The sequence below is a fragment of the Acipenser ruthenus genome, chromosome 27 (genome assembly GCF_902713425.1).
Source record: "Acipenser ruthenus chromosome 27, fAciRut3.2 maternal haplotype, whole genome shotgun sequence".
NCBI classification, from domain to species: Eukaryota; Metazoa; Chordata; class Actinopteri; order Acipenseriformes; family Acipenseridae; genus Acipenser; species Acipenser ruthenus.
The window spans coordinates 1760230-1782689 of NC_081215.1; the positions used below are offsets into that span (position 1 = coordinate 1760230).

The 22460-nt window shown below is 36.2% G+C and overlaps 1 protein-coding gene across 5 annotated transcripts in view; it reads left to right on the forward strand.

Annotated features, from left to right (window-relative positions):
• Positions 1–856: 856 nt before the first annotated feature.
• The window catches only part of LOC131701884 (histone-lysine N-methyltransferase PRDM16-like), a 191256-nt gene continuing 169652 nt past the window's right edge, over positions 857–22460 (forward strand). For 3 of the 5 annotated variants that reach the window (XM_059002477.1, XM_059002481.1, XM_059002478.1), the window contains exon 1: positions 857–1266. In XM_059002477.1, the coding sequence (XP_058858460.1) occupies positions 1230–1266 (37 nt within the window). In that variant the 5' untranslated portion in view covers positions 857–1229. The remainder of the gene's footprint in view (positions 1267–22460) is intronic. The other 2 variants (XM_059002479.1, XM_059002480.1) reach the window with 1 other exon arrangement.

Below are 22460 nucleotides of genomic sequence, written 5' to 3' on the forward strand. Positions count from 1 at the left end.
TTGTAATATGCTGTCAGTATATATTGTTATTGTATAAAGATGCAAACGCCAAAAAACAAATACAGAGAGCTTGAAGTCTTCTTGGGGGAGCTGAGGGGAAGAACGTCGCGTGTTTTGGCTGTTGGTTGACTGCGCTGTGGGGCTGTTGTAATAACAGGGGAAGAAAATCGTGCCCAGCGCAGTAGCACCCACTCTATCCCGACCACTTCTATTTCTCGTTCCGATCAATGTGTTCTCAATACTTAAAAGCCAACTGCAACGTGTTACATTGGGCAGTATGTGAAACGGAGTGACCGCGCACCCGGGGTGCTAAATCATACTGTTAAAGACAGAGACGCGATTCGTTTTACCTTTAAAACGTATTGATGAATCTTAATTAATGGTGTCAAAAATAACTGAAGGGCGCTGGGGAAAAAAAGACAAGACCAACTTAAAATGCGCTGCGGTCACAGACACAATATAATTTAACATTAATTTACCAAGGTCACCTAAAATTTATATATATATATATATATATATATATATATATATATATATATATATATATATATATGTGTGTGTGTGTATGTGTGTGTGTGTGTGTGTGTGTGTGTTTGTGTGTGTGTGTTGTTAACTGTTGGTTTAAAAAAATATATAAATAGCAAATAGCATTGGAGTTGAATTAAATGAAAAACGAGGTGGTTATCGCATTGTTTTCATGAGAAAAAAAATCAAACTTTTATTAAATACATATTAAATATGAAAAAATATCAATAACGACATCAACCAAGCCTGTTTATACTGTACCTTGCTGTCCGGACTAGTATAACTATCATAGTAATAGCAAGGGTCAGTATTGTTCTATTGAATAAAATGCATCTTGCTACATATGGATGGTACCTTTGCTTTATCCCAGACAGTGTCCAGTGCTAGACCCAGGCACTCGGGTTTGGAGAAAATAGAGTTATTGCTCTTAAAGGGGCAGCGAAGGAAAAGCCGTGCGATGGTGCCGAGAGGAGGAGAAGGAGGAGGAGGAGGAGAGAGATAAGTGATCTAAAGGGGAGACGATAGGACAAAAAGTGATGATGATGAATACATTTGAAAGTTTTTTGGCCCGGGCGATGGTGTCAGATTGAATGGCCAGTGCGCATGTGCGAAGGTGTCCAAACTGACAATGCTTGTGAGATGAAGATAGTGTTGTTGCTGCTTCTGGGCTCGAGGAGGACGAGAGGAATCTACAAGCCGACAAGATGAGATGCAAAGCAAGGGCGAGAAAACTGGCCAAAAGTAGGTCTTTTTTTTGTTTCCTTCTTTCACTTACACCCAGCAGTTAGGTCCTCCAAGCTCTCGTGCGCATCGCAGAGGTGTCCTTTTCAAAGCAAAGCTCCTGCGACAAACGCTCGTATTCTGCTTGTTGTTCGTTTGATAATCGAAATGCATGCTGAAATATGTCATGGTCTGGATGTCCACCCTTTTTTCCTTGCTGTTGATAGTTCGCAGCGTGAGAAGTTTCTTATGCTAAGAAGCAGCAGCTCCGGCGTCCTGTATGTTTTACGATACAAAAGTATTATTCCAAGCGAAATGGTACGTTGTAGGTACATCGATTCCAACCCAAGAAGTCTAGAAATTGGACGGAATTGTTAAAAGGAAAGTTAAGTAAAAGTTGACGAAAGGGATAGTAACTTTTTTTTTTTTATTGAGCCGTTCCAAGTCTTGTGAAATAATATTCCTGAGTTTTGAAATAGTGGGCGCTGTAGCACTGTCGAAGACACCACGGAGTTTAGAATCGGAAGAGACTTTACTGAGTGTTGGAAACACACACACACAGAGTTCAGGGGACACGTTATTTAGGAGAAAGTATTTGTTACACAAATATATCTGTTTTCATGGAGTGTTGTTTTTTTTTATCAAAAGAATTTCACCAATGGGGGATTTTTTTTGTTTTGTTTTGGGCCGTTCTGTGTTTTCAGTGCGCTTTTTTTCCTACTGGGAATGTCAATCGATAATGTCTGTGTTGCAAGAAGACGCATTTCTCTGGACTGTTGCAAACTTCTTGGTAGCCTATTTCGCGTGAGGAACATGTTGCATTGGAATAGTTTGGTGTTTTTTTTTTTCTCACTGTCGTCTTGTTTTAATGTTTCTGTCGTGTATGCAGTTTGTTTCCAGAGAGATTTGGTTCGTGCTTTTGTTGTTGTTTGTTTAAGTCGTGTTTGTTTGCTTGTGTTGTATAACAATTCTTAGTGTTGTGTAACTCGAGTCCTATGTATAAGCATTTTTGTTTCGATTGCAATGTATACGGAGGCAATGGATATTATTCAAGTATATTTTTTTATTGTTAATATCATGTGATAGTTCCAACATTAGCGCGTATTGTGATATTACAGTTCCCGGTTTTTATATAGGCTATATATACTATTGTTTTTTGGGGTTTTTTTTTTTTTTTTTTTTTTTTGAGGCAAGTATCGCTTATTGGCGGAAAAATATAATATCTGTGAAATTTTCCAAAAATAACTCAAATAAAAATGCCATTTATAATGCTTGCATTTAGGGCATTTCTGTCAACAAAATGTCTACAGCGTTTATCAGCTGGCCGCTAATAGAGTTCTAGGTTGTCGCCAAAGTAGGTTTTAATTAGCTAAATGAATAGAACAAACGTGTTAATTTCAATCGGATGGATAATAGTTTTCATTTAACTACACCACCAAATACAATTAAAAATGATCTATTGAGAGAGCATTACTGTTCGTTAAGCTGTTAAGTATTGTATTTAAGTATACTAAACCTATTTGTAAAACCTATTATTATTATTATTATTATTATTATTATTATTATTATTATTATTATTATTATTATTATTATTACACGTAAATGTGTTTTTCTAGTGTATTCATAGAACTAATTAAGTCCTTTACTGTAATGTGTAGTTTTGTACAAATGCATTTTACAGTAATCACAATTATTTTAGTTTACTAAAATTCAGTAATAAGGACCTTGCATGGTTCATGCCATGGTTGTTTCCAATTATTCACTATATATATATAATGTATGTGTGTGTGTGTGTGTGTGTGTGTGTGTGTGTGTGTGTGTGTGTGTGTGTGTAAAGAATGTAAGCCTAAAGAATATCATGCTTAAGTCTAATAACAATTCTAATGTCTAAAGTTAATATTTGATATTTAGTCTATAAACCAAACGGGTATAGTCCTGAAACAGTAAATTAAAATGAAAGGCAATAACCCACCATTTTGCTCCCCCTCCCCTTTTACACACACACACACACACACACACACACACACACACACACATCATCGTGATGTTGTTTGCTTCCATTTATCTTTTATTAATCCTAATTACTGTACCTCTACTGTTGTATCGTAAATAAAACCTAACTTCATCTAAATGTATCAATCGAGCACACGTGTTAGTGTCCAGAACAGGGTTAGCCGCTTGTTATTTTATGTTGCTAGTTTAATAATTTCTGGTCATTTGGATGGACTCTTGATATGTGTTTTCAGTGACCAGATGGGGAATATTACAGAGCAGAGCTGAATGCTCCCCGGCTGTGCAGGAACGGCCAATTCCTCTGTAAAAGAAAAGAATAGCGCTGGATAAACCGTCGCGTCTTTAGGAATAATTGCTGTACAATCCGAAAGTGTTTAATAATGAGAGGACTCTGATTAAATTCAGATGTTGTGTGTGTGTTTTTTTCTTACTGTTTTGTTTTGTTTTAACCGAAAATATCACCCAATGCATGGATGGGGAATACAGCAAATAATTTCTAGGGGAATCTACTTAATTACAAAGTGCATTTCTTCTCTTGAAATTTAAATATTGAATGCCCTTTTATCCGAAAACATAACCTGTAATGCATGCATTCCAAATTAATAGGCCTATGCATTTTTTGCTTGTTTGTTTGTTTTGTTTTTTGTATTACAAATAATTGTAAGATTTAACAACTGGTAACTTGTTGAAATATGCTAAGGTGTAATAAATTATATATTAAACACATAACCGTGTTGATCTTAATTATCGATCTGTATTATCTCCATGTTATTCTGCCTAGTGTTGTCTCAGACAAGCTTAACCAAACTGTCTGAGTAGTAACCTGCAATGTAAGAAACACTTGCATTTGCATCTACTAGACAGTAATTACGTGCTGTGGTGTTTTAGTCGAAAACAAACGAAACAAACTCGAGGAACATTTCAGCAGACTTTCATTATTTTTAAACAACGTGCCTTAATACTCACGGTGTCGGTGAAAATTACAGCGATCTACAAAATAAACAGCTGCATATGCATAAGCTTGCTAGAAGAATAAAAACACTATGCATGAGTTGCATTTTACTGTAGTGTGTGTGATACATAATGGAATTTATCCAAGCTGTTTTGATTTTAACACGTGTTGCTATTAAAGATACAAACTGCTCGTACAGATATGTACAGTTATTATTGAGAAGGGGAATCGCGCAGGTCTGATTTACAGAGTTTAAGGTACTTAAACTAAATCCACAGGGACTCCCCTGGAGCATTTCCCTAATTTGTGTTGGAAGGTACGAAGCAATATACAATCTGGCTATGCTTGTCTGTCTACGATACAGGTAGTAAAGGTAGTAGGAACCGTATAGTGGTTTGAAGACACAGTATACATGTAAATGAAATTTGAGGGTGACATTTAAAAGGTGACGTCCTAAAAATGTAAGTATATGCACATTACTTTTTGGTAGGAAGTACACGACTTTAATAGTGTCCTACATAAAAGCTTTTAACTTGTTATTTAAAAGCCCGAATGTAGTTATTGGCTCATGATATAATTTATATTCACACAAATGACAAGGTAATTATTTCGTGCTTTTAAAAACACCGAAGGTACTGTAAATAAACAGAGAAAGATATGAATATATATATTAAACATCGGTATGATAGGTGTGCTTTAAAACACAAACTATCTATCTATCTATCTATCTATCTATCTATCTATCTATCTATCTATCTATATATATATATATATATATATATATATATATATATATATATATATATAATTTTTTTAGGCTACCTATTGTACTGTTTCTAAAAAATCATGGTATGATTTGAACTTTACTTATTCACACTGTTCCAAAATAAATTTATATAAATAAAGGTATTAACTATTGTAAAAGGTATTAACTAACGACATAGCCTATTTATTATTATTATTATTATTATTATTATTATTATTATTATTATTATTATTATTATTATTAAGATACTCTATATGCGATTTTTCTTGAATTACCGTTTGTATGCGCAGACATGTCGCTCATTACATTCCATGTTTTCTCTAATATGGAAAATTGTTGAAAACCTTTTTATAGTTCTTGGGTTTTACGGTGCATTAAATCACAACACGTTTAGTTTATTTGTATAACTCTGACATTGCTTATTTCCAATGAATGGGAGTGTGAACGAGGAGTTAAACACCCTTTGCTCTGAGCGGGCCGTCAATGCAGCCCCCTTGTTGTAAAACATTATTTTACGTCTCAGGCGCAAGTCCTTTCAACGGTGTGTGACAGTGTTAAATATTAATTTTCTGTATCAATTCGTGCAAGTTGCTGTCCGGAATGCAGGTATAGTTAGTTCAGGAGTTTGGGATAAACCGTGGCAGCTGCAGTACTGTAAAGACTGACATAGTTTGCAATTTAGGTAAGTGTGCATTCGCGGTAAAAACAACAATATTTTCAATAGTAGAATTCCTTAAATACCTAAATGCAAATGCACCATTTTGAATTTTTTTACAGCAGTTTCACACACAGACAGACACAAGGACCGTGCCCAGCTGCATGCCAGTGACATTAATGCAAACCAGGCACGTTAAAAACAAAACTAAAAAAAGAGTAAAACGCGAAAGTAAATCCTGAAACTCCAAATCGAATTACAGCACAATGAGAGAAAACGAGCGAAGACAGACTGAACGGAGAACAAAATACATTTTCTCTAATTGCAACAGAGCGGTTTATTGTTTGTTTTAGATCTATTGGGAACTTTTTTTTTTATATAGATATAGGATTTTTAGTCAGTGCAATTATAACAGTTACCAGCTTTCAGGGGTGCCTTATTTCACCTTTTTTAAGCTATTTTTGTTTTAGCTTTTCCAATCCAATTACCATTATTGTGCAGCTACCTTCTTGAACATTCCTTATTATTTTTCTTGTAATCTAGTACTGTATGACAATAGAACGTTGTTGGCATTAAAAAAAAAAAATAAATAAAACTTGCTGCAGTCTTCTAAAATGCGTTTCAATGGGCGCACGCTCATAGTTTAATGTCCCGTTCGAGAAGCAATTAAAAAAAATATCTAAATAATTAAGCATATAGAAAAATGACTGATGGGGTGGGAAAACAACCCCCAATATTAATTAGCTGTATTCAAAGTTTAAATACACCCGTTACTTTGTTTACAATTGAGTAGGCCTGGTTGTATTTTTAACACGCACACCGACCAACCATAGCCCTATGTGACCCCATTTACTAATCCATGGGTATTTCAGTACTTACCGGTACTTCAAATCAGGTCTACTTATTGCACATAGAATTGACCAGGATTTATTTTTTCTCTGAGTAAACATTGTAGGCTATAGTAGCTTTCAGTCAATCCTCGCTTGAGAACAAGTGGAATTGTTTTATTTACATTTTAAAACTAATATAATAAGTACAAAAAAAAAAGTTTATCACTACAGTAGTCCAAAAATGCTACATGGATTTAACGCAGTAGGCCCATCCTCGGACCATTAATTTGTAAAATAAACTAAATTATACCATAATTCATATCTGGATTACAAATAGGACTTCGACCTGCCACTGCAGTAAAACATAAAGGCTAACATATTATTTAAAAAAAAAAAAAAAAAAGATTAAAAAGATTAAATATCTGGTCAAGACAAAATTTAGGGCCCCGTCTCCATGGCAACAAGGCTTTACAACAAGTTACTCATACAACAAGAAAAATGTGTTTGGCACAGCCACTCAGAGAAAGACCTTTTTTATTATTATTATTTATTTTGCTTCCAGTTCACAGGTGTGTTGACGTTCTGCAGTCCTTTTTTTGGTGGGGCGGGAGGTAAACTTACGTCACGGTATTGGAAAATTCACAAACGCGCCAGTATGAAATTCTCGTAATTTGTCACATAGCACACCACCCCCCCTCCTTCCCCTTTCCCCCTTTTAAAGGCCTTTCGTACAATACTATTAATCCCGTTTTATACTGTTTGACTGCTTTAACTGTAAACCAAGAACAAAATAATTTAAAACAAACAAAAGCTAGCAACATAACTTAATGTCTGTAAACGTTAAGATGTGTTGGCCTAATATATTGGAGCTGAGACACCCACAAATGATAAGGCTAAGTAAAGAGCCAATGTGCATGATTTATTTTAAAATTATTATTATTATTATTATTATTATTATTATTATTTATTTATTTATTTATTTCTTAGCAGACACCCTTATCCAGGGCGACTTACAATCGCAAGCAAATACACAAATAAAACACAAATTATTTGCGAAATTAAATTAAATTGTATTTTTACCAGCTAGCCACCTACCTGTGTTGGAATATATATATATATATATATATATATATATATATATATATATATATATAATATATATCAACAGTTTTTTTTTAAGCAGCTACATTTAATTATATTGTATAAATGTTTACAATAATAATAATAATAATAATAATAATAATAATAATAATAATAATGTATACAGAACATGACAAGCTGCAGTGCTTTGTAATATTGGGATAATCATTTAGTATTTAAATACTAACCTCTACTTTGTAGTAAAACTGTAGTCTAGATTGAGCAAAATAATTTAGCCCTGGATCACTGAACTCCTTGACACATTATAAACTTGAACAATTATTCATCTCTTAAAATTAACGTTGGCCTAGTTTCAGGAACGATTTCATGTTTTCTATTTAAGAAAACCGAGGTTAACCTTGGGATTATGACTTTAAGAAATTACGTCATTATGTAAATACTGTACATGGTCTGGGCACTTATTATCAGCTATCAACACTCCCTCGTACAGAGTGCCATTATTAAGAGGAACTTGGAGGCCTTCTACAAGTTTGAGCTTTGTGTCAGCTGACCCCCCGAGAATTGAGTTTCATTAGCTGGCGGAAGAAACTTATTCAATAAAAGGAAGCTGCTGCATGCTGAAAATGGACGAAGGTTTATAAATGACTGTGTTTTTGTAAAAGACAATAAAACATGTCTGCAATATTTGACAAAGGATATGAATACTCAACCAAAAGACAAAACAATTAACCAGCAGCCACATTGTAGGTGTCATGTTATTACACAATCAACATGTAGTATATTAAAAACAATGAAAATCAAACAAATACAGTGAGTCTTTAGATAGCATCTCTACCAGGGTTAGCAGTCTCAGAGCCCTGTGTTTTCTTGTTATGTTGGCTCTGCTGTTGAGTTCCACTGGAGCAACATAGCCCAAGCCCAGTTGCTCACAGATTGAGGTGTTATCAGTAAGATGCCTGGATGGTAACTGTCCAGTAGACAACCTACACTTTTCATTGGATTTTATGCCCGAAGTGGAAGTACTGGAATTGCATTGCAATAAGGGATATTTAGCTCTTTGTTACTCCCCGGCTCTTCAGCTCTACACCTGGATACAATCGAAATTATAGCAATGAAATGGCCATTGTGGTGTTGCTATGAAGACAAGTTCTTTAATTGCATTGTATCTGATGCGACTACGGCTGTTGGGCTGTAGTGGTGCTTGTCACTTTAGCTAAACAGGATTTAAGGCTTTTTTTTTTTATTAAATCATTGGGCCCAGTGCAAAATGAACTTGGTTGATGGCAAGCATTAGAATAGTTGTTCCCTTTTTAGTTCAAATGTTAATCAAACATTTAGGAAACTGAGCCAATGCTGTGAAGTTCAAACCAATTGTCTAACTTTGTGAGTGTTTGTTGCATTGTAGCTACTGTGTGTGGGTGCGTGTTTTTGTCTTACTTAAATATGTTTACGAAACAATGGATGGGTTTTTGTTTACAGTGTATTTTTCTTTTTGGAAGTCCTTTTGATTTTCAAAGATAGAGGCTCCTTTTATGTGTTTGGACTCTGAATGATCAGTCTGCCTGTCTGCTTTTTACCATTTGACAGATTTGCTGGGGAGTGGGGCATGTTAAGATTCACAGTAATTTACTCATCATTATCAGATAACTGTGCCAGACAAGCAGGCTAAGCCAGTACTATATTTGTTTAATGCTTAACTTTTTTTTTTTTTTAAAAGAGAGAAAAAAACCCAGTCCCCTGATGAATGCTCTGCTTATTTAACAGCCTCTTTGACTATTTTTGTCCCTGAAAATTGGCTTAATTATATCAGTGGAATGTTTCTTTTTTCAGTTTGGAACGCAATTAGCCCATCTCGCTGGCTGCAATTTATTTTAATAAAAAATGAAACTGGTGGCATGTTGATTTTTGTGTTCCCATGAGACAGAGCACTATTGGTGTGTTTAATTTCATTAACTGCAGTGCGGCCTACTGGAAAAAAACCTTAACCTGTCTCCCTTTATTTTTCTCTCTCTTTTTTAACTGCATTAGTGCCAATATCTTAAACACATCACTATTGCATTAGATCTCACTCTTGGTGATTTTTGGAAACCCAGAGAACTGTTTGTCTAGCCCTTATGTTAAAGCAAGACTAAAATTAGCCAGTTCTGTTTTTATAAAATATAATCTGTATTTTATGCTGCTGGTTGTTATAAGCGTAGCCAAGCCTGGTCGAATGTGTGTAGATATGCTTAAGGCATCAGTGGGTTTATTATTATTATTATTTATTTCTTAGCAGATGCCCTTATCCAGGGCGACTTACAATTGTTACAAGATATCACATTATACATTATTTCACATTATACAGATATCACATTATTTTTACATACAATTACCCATTTATACAGTTGGGTATTTACTGGAGCAATCTAGGTAAAGTACCTTGCTCAAGGGTACAACAGCAGTGTCCCCCACTGGGGATTGAACCCACAACCCTCCGGTCAAGAGTCCAGAGCCCTAACCACTACTCCGCACTGCTGCCCTATGGGGTAATATATTCTAAAATATTCTTTCTGGTTTTATTCTTAATGTGCATCATGCAGGAAGAGCTATAACACCAACAGTGGAATGAAACAGCAAAGAAAGTAACATTTTGCTATATTCAATAGAGAAACCCATATACTATAGTCAATTATATTGCTTTCGCCTGCTGCTGGATTGTGTCCCGCATAAGTGACATTGATTAAAGTGGTACCTGTTTTATATAGTACCTACAGTTTCTGATATAAAACCTTCATAAAACACACTGACATTTTGTTACTCACCTTTCTCCTTCATAACAGATTGTCAAAAACATGCGCATGGTCTTTATTGTCCCAAACCTTTTTTTCTTTTTCTAATAGCATTAGAGCTGTAATGGATTATGCTGTTATTTCTGTCAGTTGACACCAGCATAATATTATGGTTCAATTATAAAAAAAAATGCTTTTTAACCTTCTTTTGAAATACAGGAAACAATTACAGTATCACTGTGGTTTTCTTTCTTCAAGACCAAGCACTTTATTTTTTTTTTAACACATTATTCAAATTTGAACAGACTGTAAAATGAAGGAGAAAATGACCCCTGTCGCTATTGGCACTGCAATTTCAAATGTGAAATTCAACAATCGTCAGGAGATGTTTGGCACTTTGTAATAAAATGAAAAGTCTTTTAACGAGTGTCAGGGTCTTTTAATCTCGCTGCGGAGAACTCTTCTCTCTGACCATCAGAAAGGGTGTGATTTTAGTGTCGCTCTAATAGATTGGGATTTAAACAGTGATCAGGTGTTGTCGATTTTCAAAAGACTGAATAACGTCTTTCTGTGAATAAAAGTGGACAGCGAAACCTGTGCTCTCATCCTTTTAATCTCTTTTTCTGTTCTCAAATCTGCTATTATATACACCCGTGTTACAGGATTAAAAGCGCTGACAATTCTTATCCCCGTTATAATCCCAGCAAGGGGTTATGAGGCTTCTGTACGTACAGCCGTGTGTCGCACTTGCATTTAAGCAGTATCTAGAGAACCACTTATCCAGTTGTGATCAAATTTGAATTTGTCATTATGTGGGTTTTTGTTAACACAAATTCTTGACAGTATTACAATCTGGGAACTAAGAAATGTAATACATGCAATTTTTCAACTCTCTTTTTTTATGTTCTTATGATGATGCTTTAACTTTGTATTTACAGCCCAACGGTGGCGGATGTGTGTTGTCAACAACGTAGGCCGCAATTTATTAGCAGCTTACTGTCGTCGAACCAAGAACTTCATAGCACAGTATACAGTTCACTTTTTTTCCTTAGAAATGATTGAATGAACTGATACGGGTCTGTAATTAAAAACACACTCCTTATCCCCAATATGGGTTTAGGGGTCCCCTTTACTGTCTTGCTATCGTATGGTGTAATTCCTGGGCCTATATAAACAGGTTAATTCTGTCAGCACTGAGGGTATCCACAGTGTCTGTCTTCAGTGTAGCTCAGTGGCTATGGCTCCGTTCCATTCAGGCCATCTGGCAGGTTTATTGGTGTGAATTAATCTCAAAGATATGTTGACGTTGTTGATGTTGTTGTTGTTGTTGTTGTTGCTGGTTTGGAAGCACTGGCATGTGCACCATCATGCAGTGACAACATGAGCTGAAATGCCATTTCCCTGTTTCCTGCATTTTTTTTCCCATGGAAATGTATGTCTTTGCAAATTCAGAGAGTCTGTATAACTACTGCCATTATAGCCTTTCCTATCATTGTGCAAAGTTTTTAAAGTTGTGCAATACAATTTCTTTTTTTTTTTTTGCTCATTTGATTTGATCCTATAAATCAAGACCTTGCCCAGAATTCAAGTTTTAAGTTTAATTTATTGCAATACATCTCCTCAATATTTCATAAATTCTACACTCAATCATGTTAAACTCTAAACCTGAATCTAAATTCATCACAAACAGAACATAACTAAAACTGTCTGGACAAGATTTTCAATATACCATGAAGGAGAGCAGTTGCTCCTGTATCTTTTTAGTTACTGGGAAGCTGTTAGTTTTCTGAAATCTCAGAATACAATTAACACTGCACGTTGGAATTTAAACTTGTTATACAGAGATATAGTGTTTAAATCCAATTTAGTAAGGGGGGGGCATGTTGAGTAAAGCATTTCAAGATGGGCCATTTAGCTTCAAGACAATACTGTCTTTTCTCTGTCCCTAAAAGCTGTAGCCTTATCCTGAGAGTGTCCGGTTCCAGAGTAATGATGAGGCTGTGTGTGAAAATATTGAATTGCAAAAACATACAGAGCAAAATCCTGTGTGAATGAGGCTTTCACAGCACGGCCGAAGCAAAACTAAAAGCTATTGAGTGATGGAAAACAAATGGCATAATTTGAGGTCCAGCAGCTATCTGAAAACGTTTCTTTACTGTCTGGGGGGGGGCGGGGGGGGGGGGAAGCGTTTTAAAAAGTAAAGAAAGCACATCTGATTTGAAGATACCATAACATCAACAACAATCCTAAAGGCAAATTAACATTTTTCACCACTAACTATTAAACACTCAGTAGAGCTAAACCCTAAAAGAAGCTTGAAGTTAAATGACAACGTCTTTTTCAAAGGGCTTCAAGGGAATTTAGTATTTTTTTAATTATTATTATTATTTTTGTTTGTTTGGTTTTAAGGATTTCTATCTTGAAATTAAATACACTCCAATTGGGTTGTAAGCATATTTTGTATTGATCAAACATGTACATTGACTGACCAGTTGTATGGTGCATGATAGTCTTCTGTTGCTCAAACAGGGATGGGTAAAAAATAATTTCTCTCTTAAAAAAACAAACTTTGCAACGAGGTTCCTGTTTTTCCCAGCAATCTGTTTATGTTACCCCCCCTTCAGTATTAATAATAAATAATAGACATACCTTTTATTCAATGCTGTTTATTTACAATAATTGTTGGCAAACCCTTATCTACAACAGACATTCCAGTCTAGAAGCGAGTATGATTTACATTTTGGTGGCAAAAAAAAATCAAAACCAGGACTTTTGTGCTGCAGGAAAAAAGCTACAAAAAAAAAAACGACAAAACTGCAGGGCTTGCATGAAAATGCATGAGCAAAAGAGGCGCTAATCTAACCATTATCAGTTTTCAATACAGTGCACAGAAAGTCATTGTGTGCATACACAAGAGAAAAAGACTGTCAATACTGACCAGGCTAAGATATATGTTTTGTGTATCTGTTTTATTGGTGTCTGGCTCTTGAGTTCAGTGGAAGCCTGTTTTCTGTAGAGTTTTTGGACCACATCCAATATTTTTTGACAGCCATCAGTCAGAAACAATAAGGACTTTTATGTTTATGTATTTATTTTATTTTAACATTTCACCCAAAGAGCATGCCAGGTAATGTAGTGTCCCCCTTTCTCTGTGGTTTTCAAACTTCTAAAGAAAATGCATACTTTGCTAAAGTACTTTAAAGACCTAAAAGGCATTTTCATTAAAAACCTGCTTTTAAAATTCCGTAACACTAAGCTTTTCTAGAATCTGAGGCAATGGCTTTTTCTGTTGTGTTTTTTTCCCCCAATTAACTCATGCTGTTCATCCTGCTGCATATTCTCCTAACATAATTGCATAATCAGCAAAACAAAATCTGCAAAAAAAAAGGGGTTTTATTGCAGGCGAGCCCATGCATGGATGAATTCAGTCCAGCTTTTCCTTTTCTTCTGTCTGACTGCTGGTACAATGTCAGCTCTTAATAGGATAAGGTTTATGGTTATAGATTACGGACTGATTACAGGCCATGGTGACCCATAATAATAATTCAAAGAAGTAATATTTTTTTATATGATTGGATTTTTAGTTTAGGTGATAGACACCACTGGACTAGCTTTCACTTTCAAAGTCAGGCTTTTTCCGATTTTCCTGCAGGTTTGCAGGGAAAAGTCCTTGTTGGATTGTGCCTGGTTGTTAAGCAGGTGCAATGGCTTGCCTTGAACCTAGCCCCTATTCCTGAAAGTCTAGGAAGGCATACCATAGACTGTCTTTGTAGTTCTTGTAGTGCTAGCTATTTTTTGAGTGTGATGTGCACTTTGCAGATGCTTTACTCTGGAACGTTTTGGCTGTACCTTTTTCAAAGAATTCCCACTTTGTCCGCTTGATAAAAGGCGGCCTCGTTTTTTCTTTCTGTTCTTGCGGCTCCTGTAAGAAGTGCAAATCCTGCCCTCGGAGGGGTTATCCCAGGCTGCTAAAGGCCTCGTTTTACCATTGAATCCAGTCTGCTAATTACTCCAAAGGACTAGACGTCAAAAGGACCGCTTCCTCACAACCACCTGGCCCTCTTCTCGTAGCAGCTTTCATGCCAGATCATTCTCTTTCTCCCCACCAGCCCTCCCCTTCCCATACCTCACATTTCACTCTCTCATTAATAGGGGTTTTAAGTTGCTTTCTGACCCTGGCAAACTACAGAAACAAGGACAGAATGGGGGGGGTGGGGTGGGGTAGCATTTGTAAAGTATGTATCAGAAGTCCATTACCGTCCATCTGAATTCTGCTTGGTCTCCCGAGGAATACCCCCCCCCCCCCCCCCACCCTCCTGCCGCCCCAGACAGAGCATCACATTGTGAAAAGGGGCTATGCTCTCCCTTATTCCCGGATAGAGATGTCACATAACTGCGCTCACCACCAGTTGAATTGTATCACACAGTGTTTGCTGCATTCCCTTCAATCGGGCTATGGTGTATCAAGAGTTCTAGGTCAAAAGGTTCTAGGTTTTAAAGCAAGTGCACAGAAATGTATAATTAATCAACAGGAGCAGGCAGATCTCTGACTCTCCACGTACCGTCCGGTTTTATTGTGCAGATATGAAGAGGAAAGCTGTCCGTTGGAAACAAATGGGCCTTTTTCTCTTTTATTCCTGATCACATTACAAGCTGAGATTGCTCACAAACAACATAGGGAAGATTTGCATGAAGCATGGGTGGGGGAATTAGCTACAGTTTATTTGTAACATACAGTGACTTCCTCAACTCATCAGGTAATGATTAACTGTCAGCAGGCTAGACAGCTGACATTTTCCATTCTATTAGTATTTGTGCATTTTCTCTCTCTCTCTCACTCACTCCCCCACTCACGCACTTTTTTATATTTAATTTCAAAGAAAGTAACAAAACATTGGAGGGAAATTATTTTTTGATAGAACAATAATGATCATTTTTATTACTGGAACCCATTCCAGGGCTGGGAATAAGACTCCTATTGCATAGCAGATTCACCCATTCCAGGTTTTAAAATGTGCTTGATTGGCCCCGGTGTATAGGTAACAAGCTAAGGTGTGTCTTATTATACTTCTAGTAAAACCAGGAATGAATCAAACTGCTATGTAATGGGAGTCTTCTTTCCATCCCTGCAGTCTCGTGTCTCTTAACTCCAAACCAGCGGAAGTGTGGTTAACACCATTTTAACCATGATGTTTAAGAAACAGTCGCTCTAGTTCTCGAACACTATTATTCACATTATGCTAAATTTCTGTTTTGGACATAAAAAAAAAAAAAAAAAACTTATTTAGCCAGGCTCTCCAAGAATTAACACCCAATTTGTTATCGATGCAATTATTTTCTAAAAGGGGTTTTCTTTAAAACAATTTTGAGCAACTGATTATCCAAGTTCATTTCTGGTCCGGTAACTTAATAGGGTGCATTGTTTCACTAATGATGATTTTTGATTAAACAGTATTGAGAACCCCTCCGTCTCACTTTGCCCCGTTCTCCAGTACTCTAAACTGGCTGTGCTGCTCAAACATTAAGGCTTGGAAGGGGGTGCTGTAAACCCAAGGCACTGGGACCTTGCTTTCCAAATGCATTATAATAAAATGGAAGTTGATAACATTCTTGGCATTGCTAATCCCACTCTGTTAACACTGATTGTTGTCAGCTTTGATTTAATTCCTGGGAACACTTTCTCATTAACATCGAGAGAGAGAAAAAAAACAAACAAAAAAAAACACTTTACTACCAGGAAGTGGTGTTACTACATGAGCGAGGATTTTTTGTTGTACAGGATATTGTTTACAATGAATAGATGAATATTTCACCAAATAACAGATTTGTCTATTTGATAAAGGCGATGAGGTAAGCATGTTCAGAAAATTAATAGTAAATCGGTAAATAGACAATTGGAACACCTCAAGATTTGTAATTTTATATCCTTTATGTACCTACCTCCATGAAAATTCATTTTCCGATCAGTAGCCAGTGCTATAGAAACCATAGACACTCATGTGAAAATGTTAGACCACTTTGTGCTTTAATTAGGCATCTTAAACAACATGCATTTTACCATTTTTGGCTATGTGTTCTTTTTCTCTTACTATTTTAAATTAATTGCACGGCATTTTAAAGTCATGAGTTCAATTAGACAATTACTAATTTGCCTATTTTTCCCAAGATTTTCATATACAGTGGTTTAATTTCATATGCACAACAAAACAACAGAAACAATGGGTGTTCTGGTAAATTTGCACACTCCTGTATAAACCAAATGTATAAAGAAAGTGCACGCATGGGTTATTGGTACAAACTTGGCTGTCTGTGTTGAGCTGATCTGATGTTACAGACGGCAAAACTCAAGCTTCATTCGTACCGTTTTTGTTCTATATTCTCATTCTTCTTAGCAGCGATTAACAGATGTAGACGCCGCAAAACAGGAATATGTGTGATACGTTCTCATGTCTGATGCCATTGTAGTACACAGTAGAAGGTACTAGCTGAAACATGTGTCTGCTTAGTTATGGGTCATTCCCAATAAATTCTTGCGGAAGTGGCTGAAACAAGATGCTGAACCGTATCCTTTATTTAGCTTCTGAGGAAAAAGGCTGAAATGTTGACGATCATGGACACCAAAACCTGTGACCTTTGTAAGGACAGAATAACTAGTAAAACAAAAAAATTGGAACTATTGTGAGAATGCTGACTCTTTTTTTAAAGAAAAACAATCGATGCTGAACCACCCTCTTCCATGAGTTAAGTACTGTTAGACATTTTTAATTAACACGAGGTGTGTGAGACTCGAGGCTTTTTCTTTTGACACCTTTCGTATTTATCTACCGGACACAGTTCAGGGCAAGACCTGTGGAAGGGAAGATCTTTTGTTTTAAAAGGGACTTTTCTTTGATGCCAAGTTCCTCTTGAAAAAAAAAAAAATCCTCCACATCTGAGTTGAGTTTACTGGAAAAACAGCAAATGTTTGTCTTGTATTGTATGGCATGCTGCTTGAGGAGCAATAAAGCCCTTCTTCCAGGGCCTAAAGCACTCCTTAATAAAATACTAAATGATAACTTCTTTACCTTAAGCTCGGCGATAGATTACATTGCTTAGGGCTGGGAATTAACAGCAGTCCCACGTGTGGCTTTGAATAAACTTTATGTGGCCGTTTTATAGCTATGGGGGGAAAATGTATTTTTATTGAAAAGATATTAGAAACAACATGTGGCTAATGTGATCAAATTTTCCATGGTCTGGTATAGATCAGAAAGCTGTAGTTCAACATGCCGATAGATAATTAAGGGTTGCTTTGTCACGCTCTACGTGACCAAAGAAAACAGGTAGTGGTAAGTTTGCGTGTGTATTGCTTCTATCAATTTTCTTTTTTATTTAACTTTTCAATATGCTTTTGTTTAGATCATATAAACCAGTTTTAATTCTCGGCTTTGGGATTTTTGCCTATTTTTATTTTTTTTTTACAAGGTTGTTCTGAGAGGTAAACCTGATCGTTCTTGTAAAACAGCAACTTTTGAAGTCCCGCGTCGTTCAGAGAAACAGGCCAGGTTTCCATGTGTGTGGAAGCTAATAAGGTGAAAGTCTGAGAAACCAGCAAACAGAAAGAAAGAAAGAAAGAGGAAAAACTGAAAAGATGTTATTCCAAAGTCCCAGCCTCTTACCCCTGTAAAGGCTGAATCAATAACATTGAATTAACACACACACACACACACACAAAAAACAAAAAACAAGCACATTTGAGATAAATAAAACCAAAGTCTCATAGGTCAGCCCATGTTGCAGAGTTTGTTTAGATTTTCTCCATTAATATTCTCGAATTTCATTTTTGTTATTGAATACATTTTAAAGCAATACATCATTGGTAAGATTGGTTTTCAGTTGTATGTAATAAACACAACACATATAGATTATATCTTCAGGCCAGTAATATACCTGGATTTTAACATGCCTCTTATCAAAGATTAGTAAAATCTGCCCACCTGTATTCGTATCACAACTTTTGTTCTGGTTTAACAAGGTGAGTAAACATTCTGTAAACTAACCCAGGACGGTTCACATACATATATGAAGAGAAAGTTGTGCATTTTATAGCCTTGAAGATATTCTACAGCGAATATTGTTTTAAATGTATTTATTTGTTTTTCCTTGTACTGGGTTACTGCAGGGCTAAATGTCTTCCCGACAGAGATACAAACCTGAGTTTCAGGAAGTCGCCATATCAAAAACAAAACTGACGTTAAAATAGTGTTCAGTAAAACTAGAACTGGGCAATAAATAATTGAAACATGAACTGAATGTGTTGTAAAATGCTTGCCCGATTGAAAAGTCCTTGTGTGTGTTTTTGTGGCCGAGGAAGTGCTTTGAGAGAAGTGGTCATGTAGAATAACCTGGGTGGTTTCCCTTAGTTTGCAGCACATGGTAGTTTGAGGCATTAGAAGCTGGCTAAAGACCGGTAGGTCAGGCTATATATACTAACTGGTTAAAAACCAGCCCCTCAGAAACAGCTCATCACAGTACATTTGCACAGCAGTTGCATAGTTGACATGTTTTTGTTTTTGCTTGTTGTTTTACGCTGTCGTGAATTTCAATGATGGGTCTTAATTATTTACATAAATAATTAAGCAGTTGCTCTCAAACTGTTCCTAGTTTTAGTTTTAACAATGGTTAAACTATAGAAATAATAGTTTCATAAACGTTAACAGGCACCCACCTATATTAGATACTCCAAACTATATTTCTTCAAAGGTTTGTCACATTTACTGCTTTTGTTTTTTAATGAAAAAACCCTTCAAAATCAGACACACTCGCCAAACCCTTTAACAATGCTGTCAGGATGGAATCAAGAAAGAAAGAAAGAGATGAGCTACAGGTGTCTGTAAAACATGAATACTACACTATAGTATAACTTGACAGATACTTTAAGTTCGCTGTCTCTTTAATGAAATCTTGATCACGTTTATCCGGACGGGAAAGAAAGACACCACCTGAAAGTTTCATTAAGACTTTGAGTTATTTGAGTTTCTCTGTATTTTGCAGTACACTTTTTTTTTTTATACCCCTGAGGGTGTTTAAAAAGTTTACTATTAAAATCAACTTGCACGTCTTGAAGGAATTCTCCTACAATGTCCCTACTGATTTGATTTCCTAAAAAAAATGTTTACATTATGGTAAGCTGCAAACCACTGGGCCTTGCTTTAATAGCCTCCTGGGTGCAAGGTAATAAGGTTAAAGACACAAAAGCCCTCGGCTTCACCTGTGTGCCTATTCGCTCAGGGTAAATGTACATTTTGATATACCCTAAATGGCAATACTGTTCCAGGAAAATATGTCAATTAATGAATATACAGTCAAGAGTGGCTGAAATGTCTATTTTCATAACATGAACGATATATGTTTTTATGCAGAGTTACAAATGCATGGACTAGCCTACCAGGTGACATAGTAAGATCTAAAACACTGGGAACAGTTAAAAACTACTACTATATTCTGTCCTTTTAAGTTAGACCCCCCCTCCCACTAGGGGAGAGTAGTGTGCTAACAAGGGACGAGCCTTGATGGGCCAAACTGCCTTTTTTCTTTGTTTTACAATTATAATATAACTCGATTTAAAGATAGTTATAAAAATGCTTTTCCAGGAACTGTATTATGGCATGCAACTAGTAGGGTACAATTTGATTACCGATGCTGGATATGTTAAAGATGACTTCCTTTAGGCTGTGCACTGCTGGTTCCTAGTATCATTCTGATGTTTACTTTCACATGGTTATTTACTTTTCTCAAAAAGGACCGTTACTACGTAGTTTATTATTGTTTTGGTAAATAGCATCGTTGGGCATGTAATAATTATATTAATAATCTTGACCACTTTCATTGCAAGTACTAATAATTTGATTATCATGAACCTTAACAGCTACAACTATATTGGAATTAGACGAAGCCTTGATTTAATTACAGAGCATGGGCTCTTCGAAACTGAGATCCCTTTCCAATCAGATAGGTCATGGTTTGTGTTTCTCATTGTCCCGCCTGCAGTTTCTGAAGATACCACAATCGGAGCTGTAGGTCCCTAGGGCTTTGGTCTCTGATCCGTAGTGTTTTACATAAGCTTCACTTGTATTTTATATATATATATATATATATATATATATATATATATATATATATATACATATATATTACTATATATAGTACTGTAGAACCATGAATAAGCTAATAAAGTTAATAATTGCACTGATGGATTTTTTTTATTTTTATTGAAGCATCTTTATGTTTTTTTCCCCTTCTTCGACACAGACAGTATCAGTATGCGTCTTCATTTTCTGAAACCAGGTGCTGTGAATGTATATCTCATATATGGTGCCCTACGTAAACACACCCATTTAGAAAGGCATTTGAATTTCTCTAAAATGGAACACTCACAACCTCAAAGTTCTTTACAAGAGAAGGCAGAAATGTAATAGAGTACAAAGAAAGCATCATTCGAGTAACCTGCAAAAAATTAAAAATCCCATTGCCACTTTAGACCTGTAATTGAAAGTGCAGTACATATTAAATTGCTACTGTACTGCAGTGAATCACTGTAACACTATTGCACAATAGTTGCAAGGCTGATACATTTGCAGCACACTTTCTCTGTTGGTAATCTGCAGTAATGTTTTTCGTATGGACAATTTTAGTCTACCTATATACCTAAGGTGAAGTTTTTCTGTTGAAAAATGTCTGTATTTTCTCAGAAGAAGACAGCTTGTGTTTTCTGTCCTTTTTTTTTCTTTTTGAGGGGAGCTATCATAACCTCACCTCGGGGCTTGTTATCTGAAAAGATATGGGGGACAAAAGCCATTAAAGAAACAAGGGTCTGTCTCCCAGTATAATAGACATGGTGTCAGGTCCTTGCTCAGGGCAAAGGCTGGTGAAGGGTAAGGCTAAGACATTTCTCTTCGCATTGCTTTCAGTGAGCTCCCACCAAATAAAATAAAACACCCTGGACAGCTTGTTATATAAAGCACTAATGGCAAACTGTTTGACATATGCATGTTGCATGTGTGACATCAAGCCTAAACCCAGCCAGCATTGGATGCACAGAAGGGGGGAGGGTTCAAATTGTTCAGCTACTGGAAATTCAGATCCATTAGTGTAGTCTGTATTGTGTGTTCCCGCTTTTTCATAGAAAGATTTGCCATTAACCCTACCTAATATCTACCGTACTGTTTTGAAACCATCTATCCTCCCTGAAATGCTGTGAGTAGCAGGCGATGATGAATTTGAGTTTTCCCCACTTGCTGACATCTATACTGTTGTCCCTTTACAAGACTACATGCCTTCTTATTAGCTTTGAAAACGTGAGACAGAATGTGTTGTCAGTTTCCATTGCAGCCATTTAGATAAGGGGGCCCGCATGTGTAAGGAGTTCAATGTGTCATGCTTGCTTAATCAATGCTTTATTAAGGGCAAGAGGCTGTCAGTTATCACCTTACGAAGCATGCATAAAAGCTATACGGTAACCCTAATACTTAATTGCATAGTAGTAACATACATTTAGTTAATCTTTAGTTGTAATTCAGTGATTCAAATTTAACTGCACTCTAAAACAACTCACTTGGTAATTGATTTATGTTTGTCAAGTTGTGCATGGTTAATAGGCTTGCATATGGAAACCGTTGAGTAGCATTCAGTAATCGGCTCTCTGAATATTTGATGGTTATCAGTATTATTATTTGAAATCTCAAAATGGTAATGCTTTCTGAAAAGCCGAAGGAATCCTATAAATAGCCTCCACATGCCTGAAGAGGATACGAGCCATGAGCGAAATGACGCATGGCATGCCAAACTTCAAACAGACTTGTGTCTGCAACATTTCAAGAACATTTACTTGTTAGAATGGAGATCAATTACTTCTAGGTCACGGGGACAATAACAAACTTCTGCTTCCTGATCAGGTTCCTATCACTTTGCAGTTTTGTTACTGATTTGAAGATATACAGAAACTTAAACCCTAATCAGTGAATCACGAGGCTGGCAGAAGAGGAGGAGCTTATAGAGGGAACACACACACACACACACACACACACACACACACACAGACAGACACAGAAACACATATACACACACACACATACGTTTGTGCACCTAACAA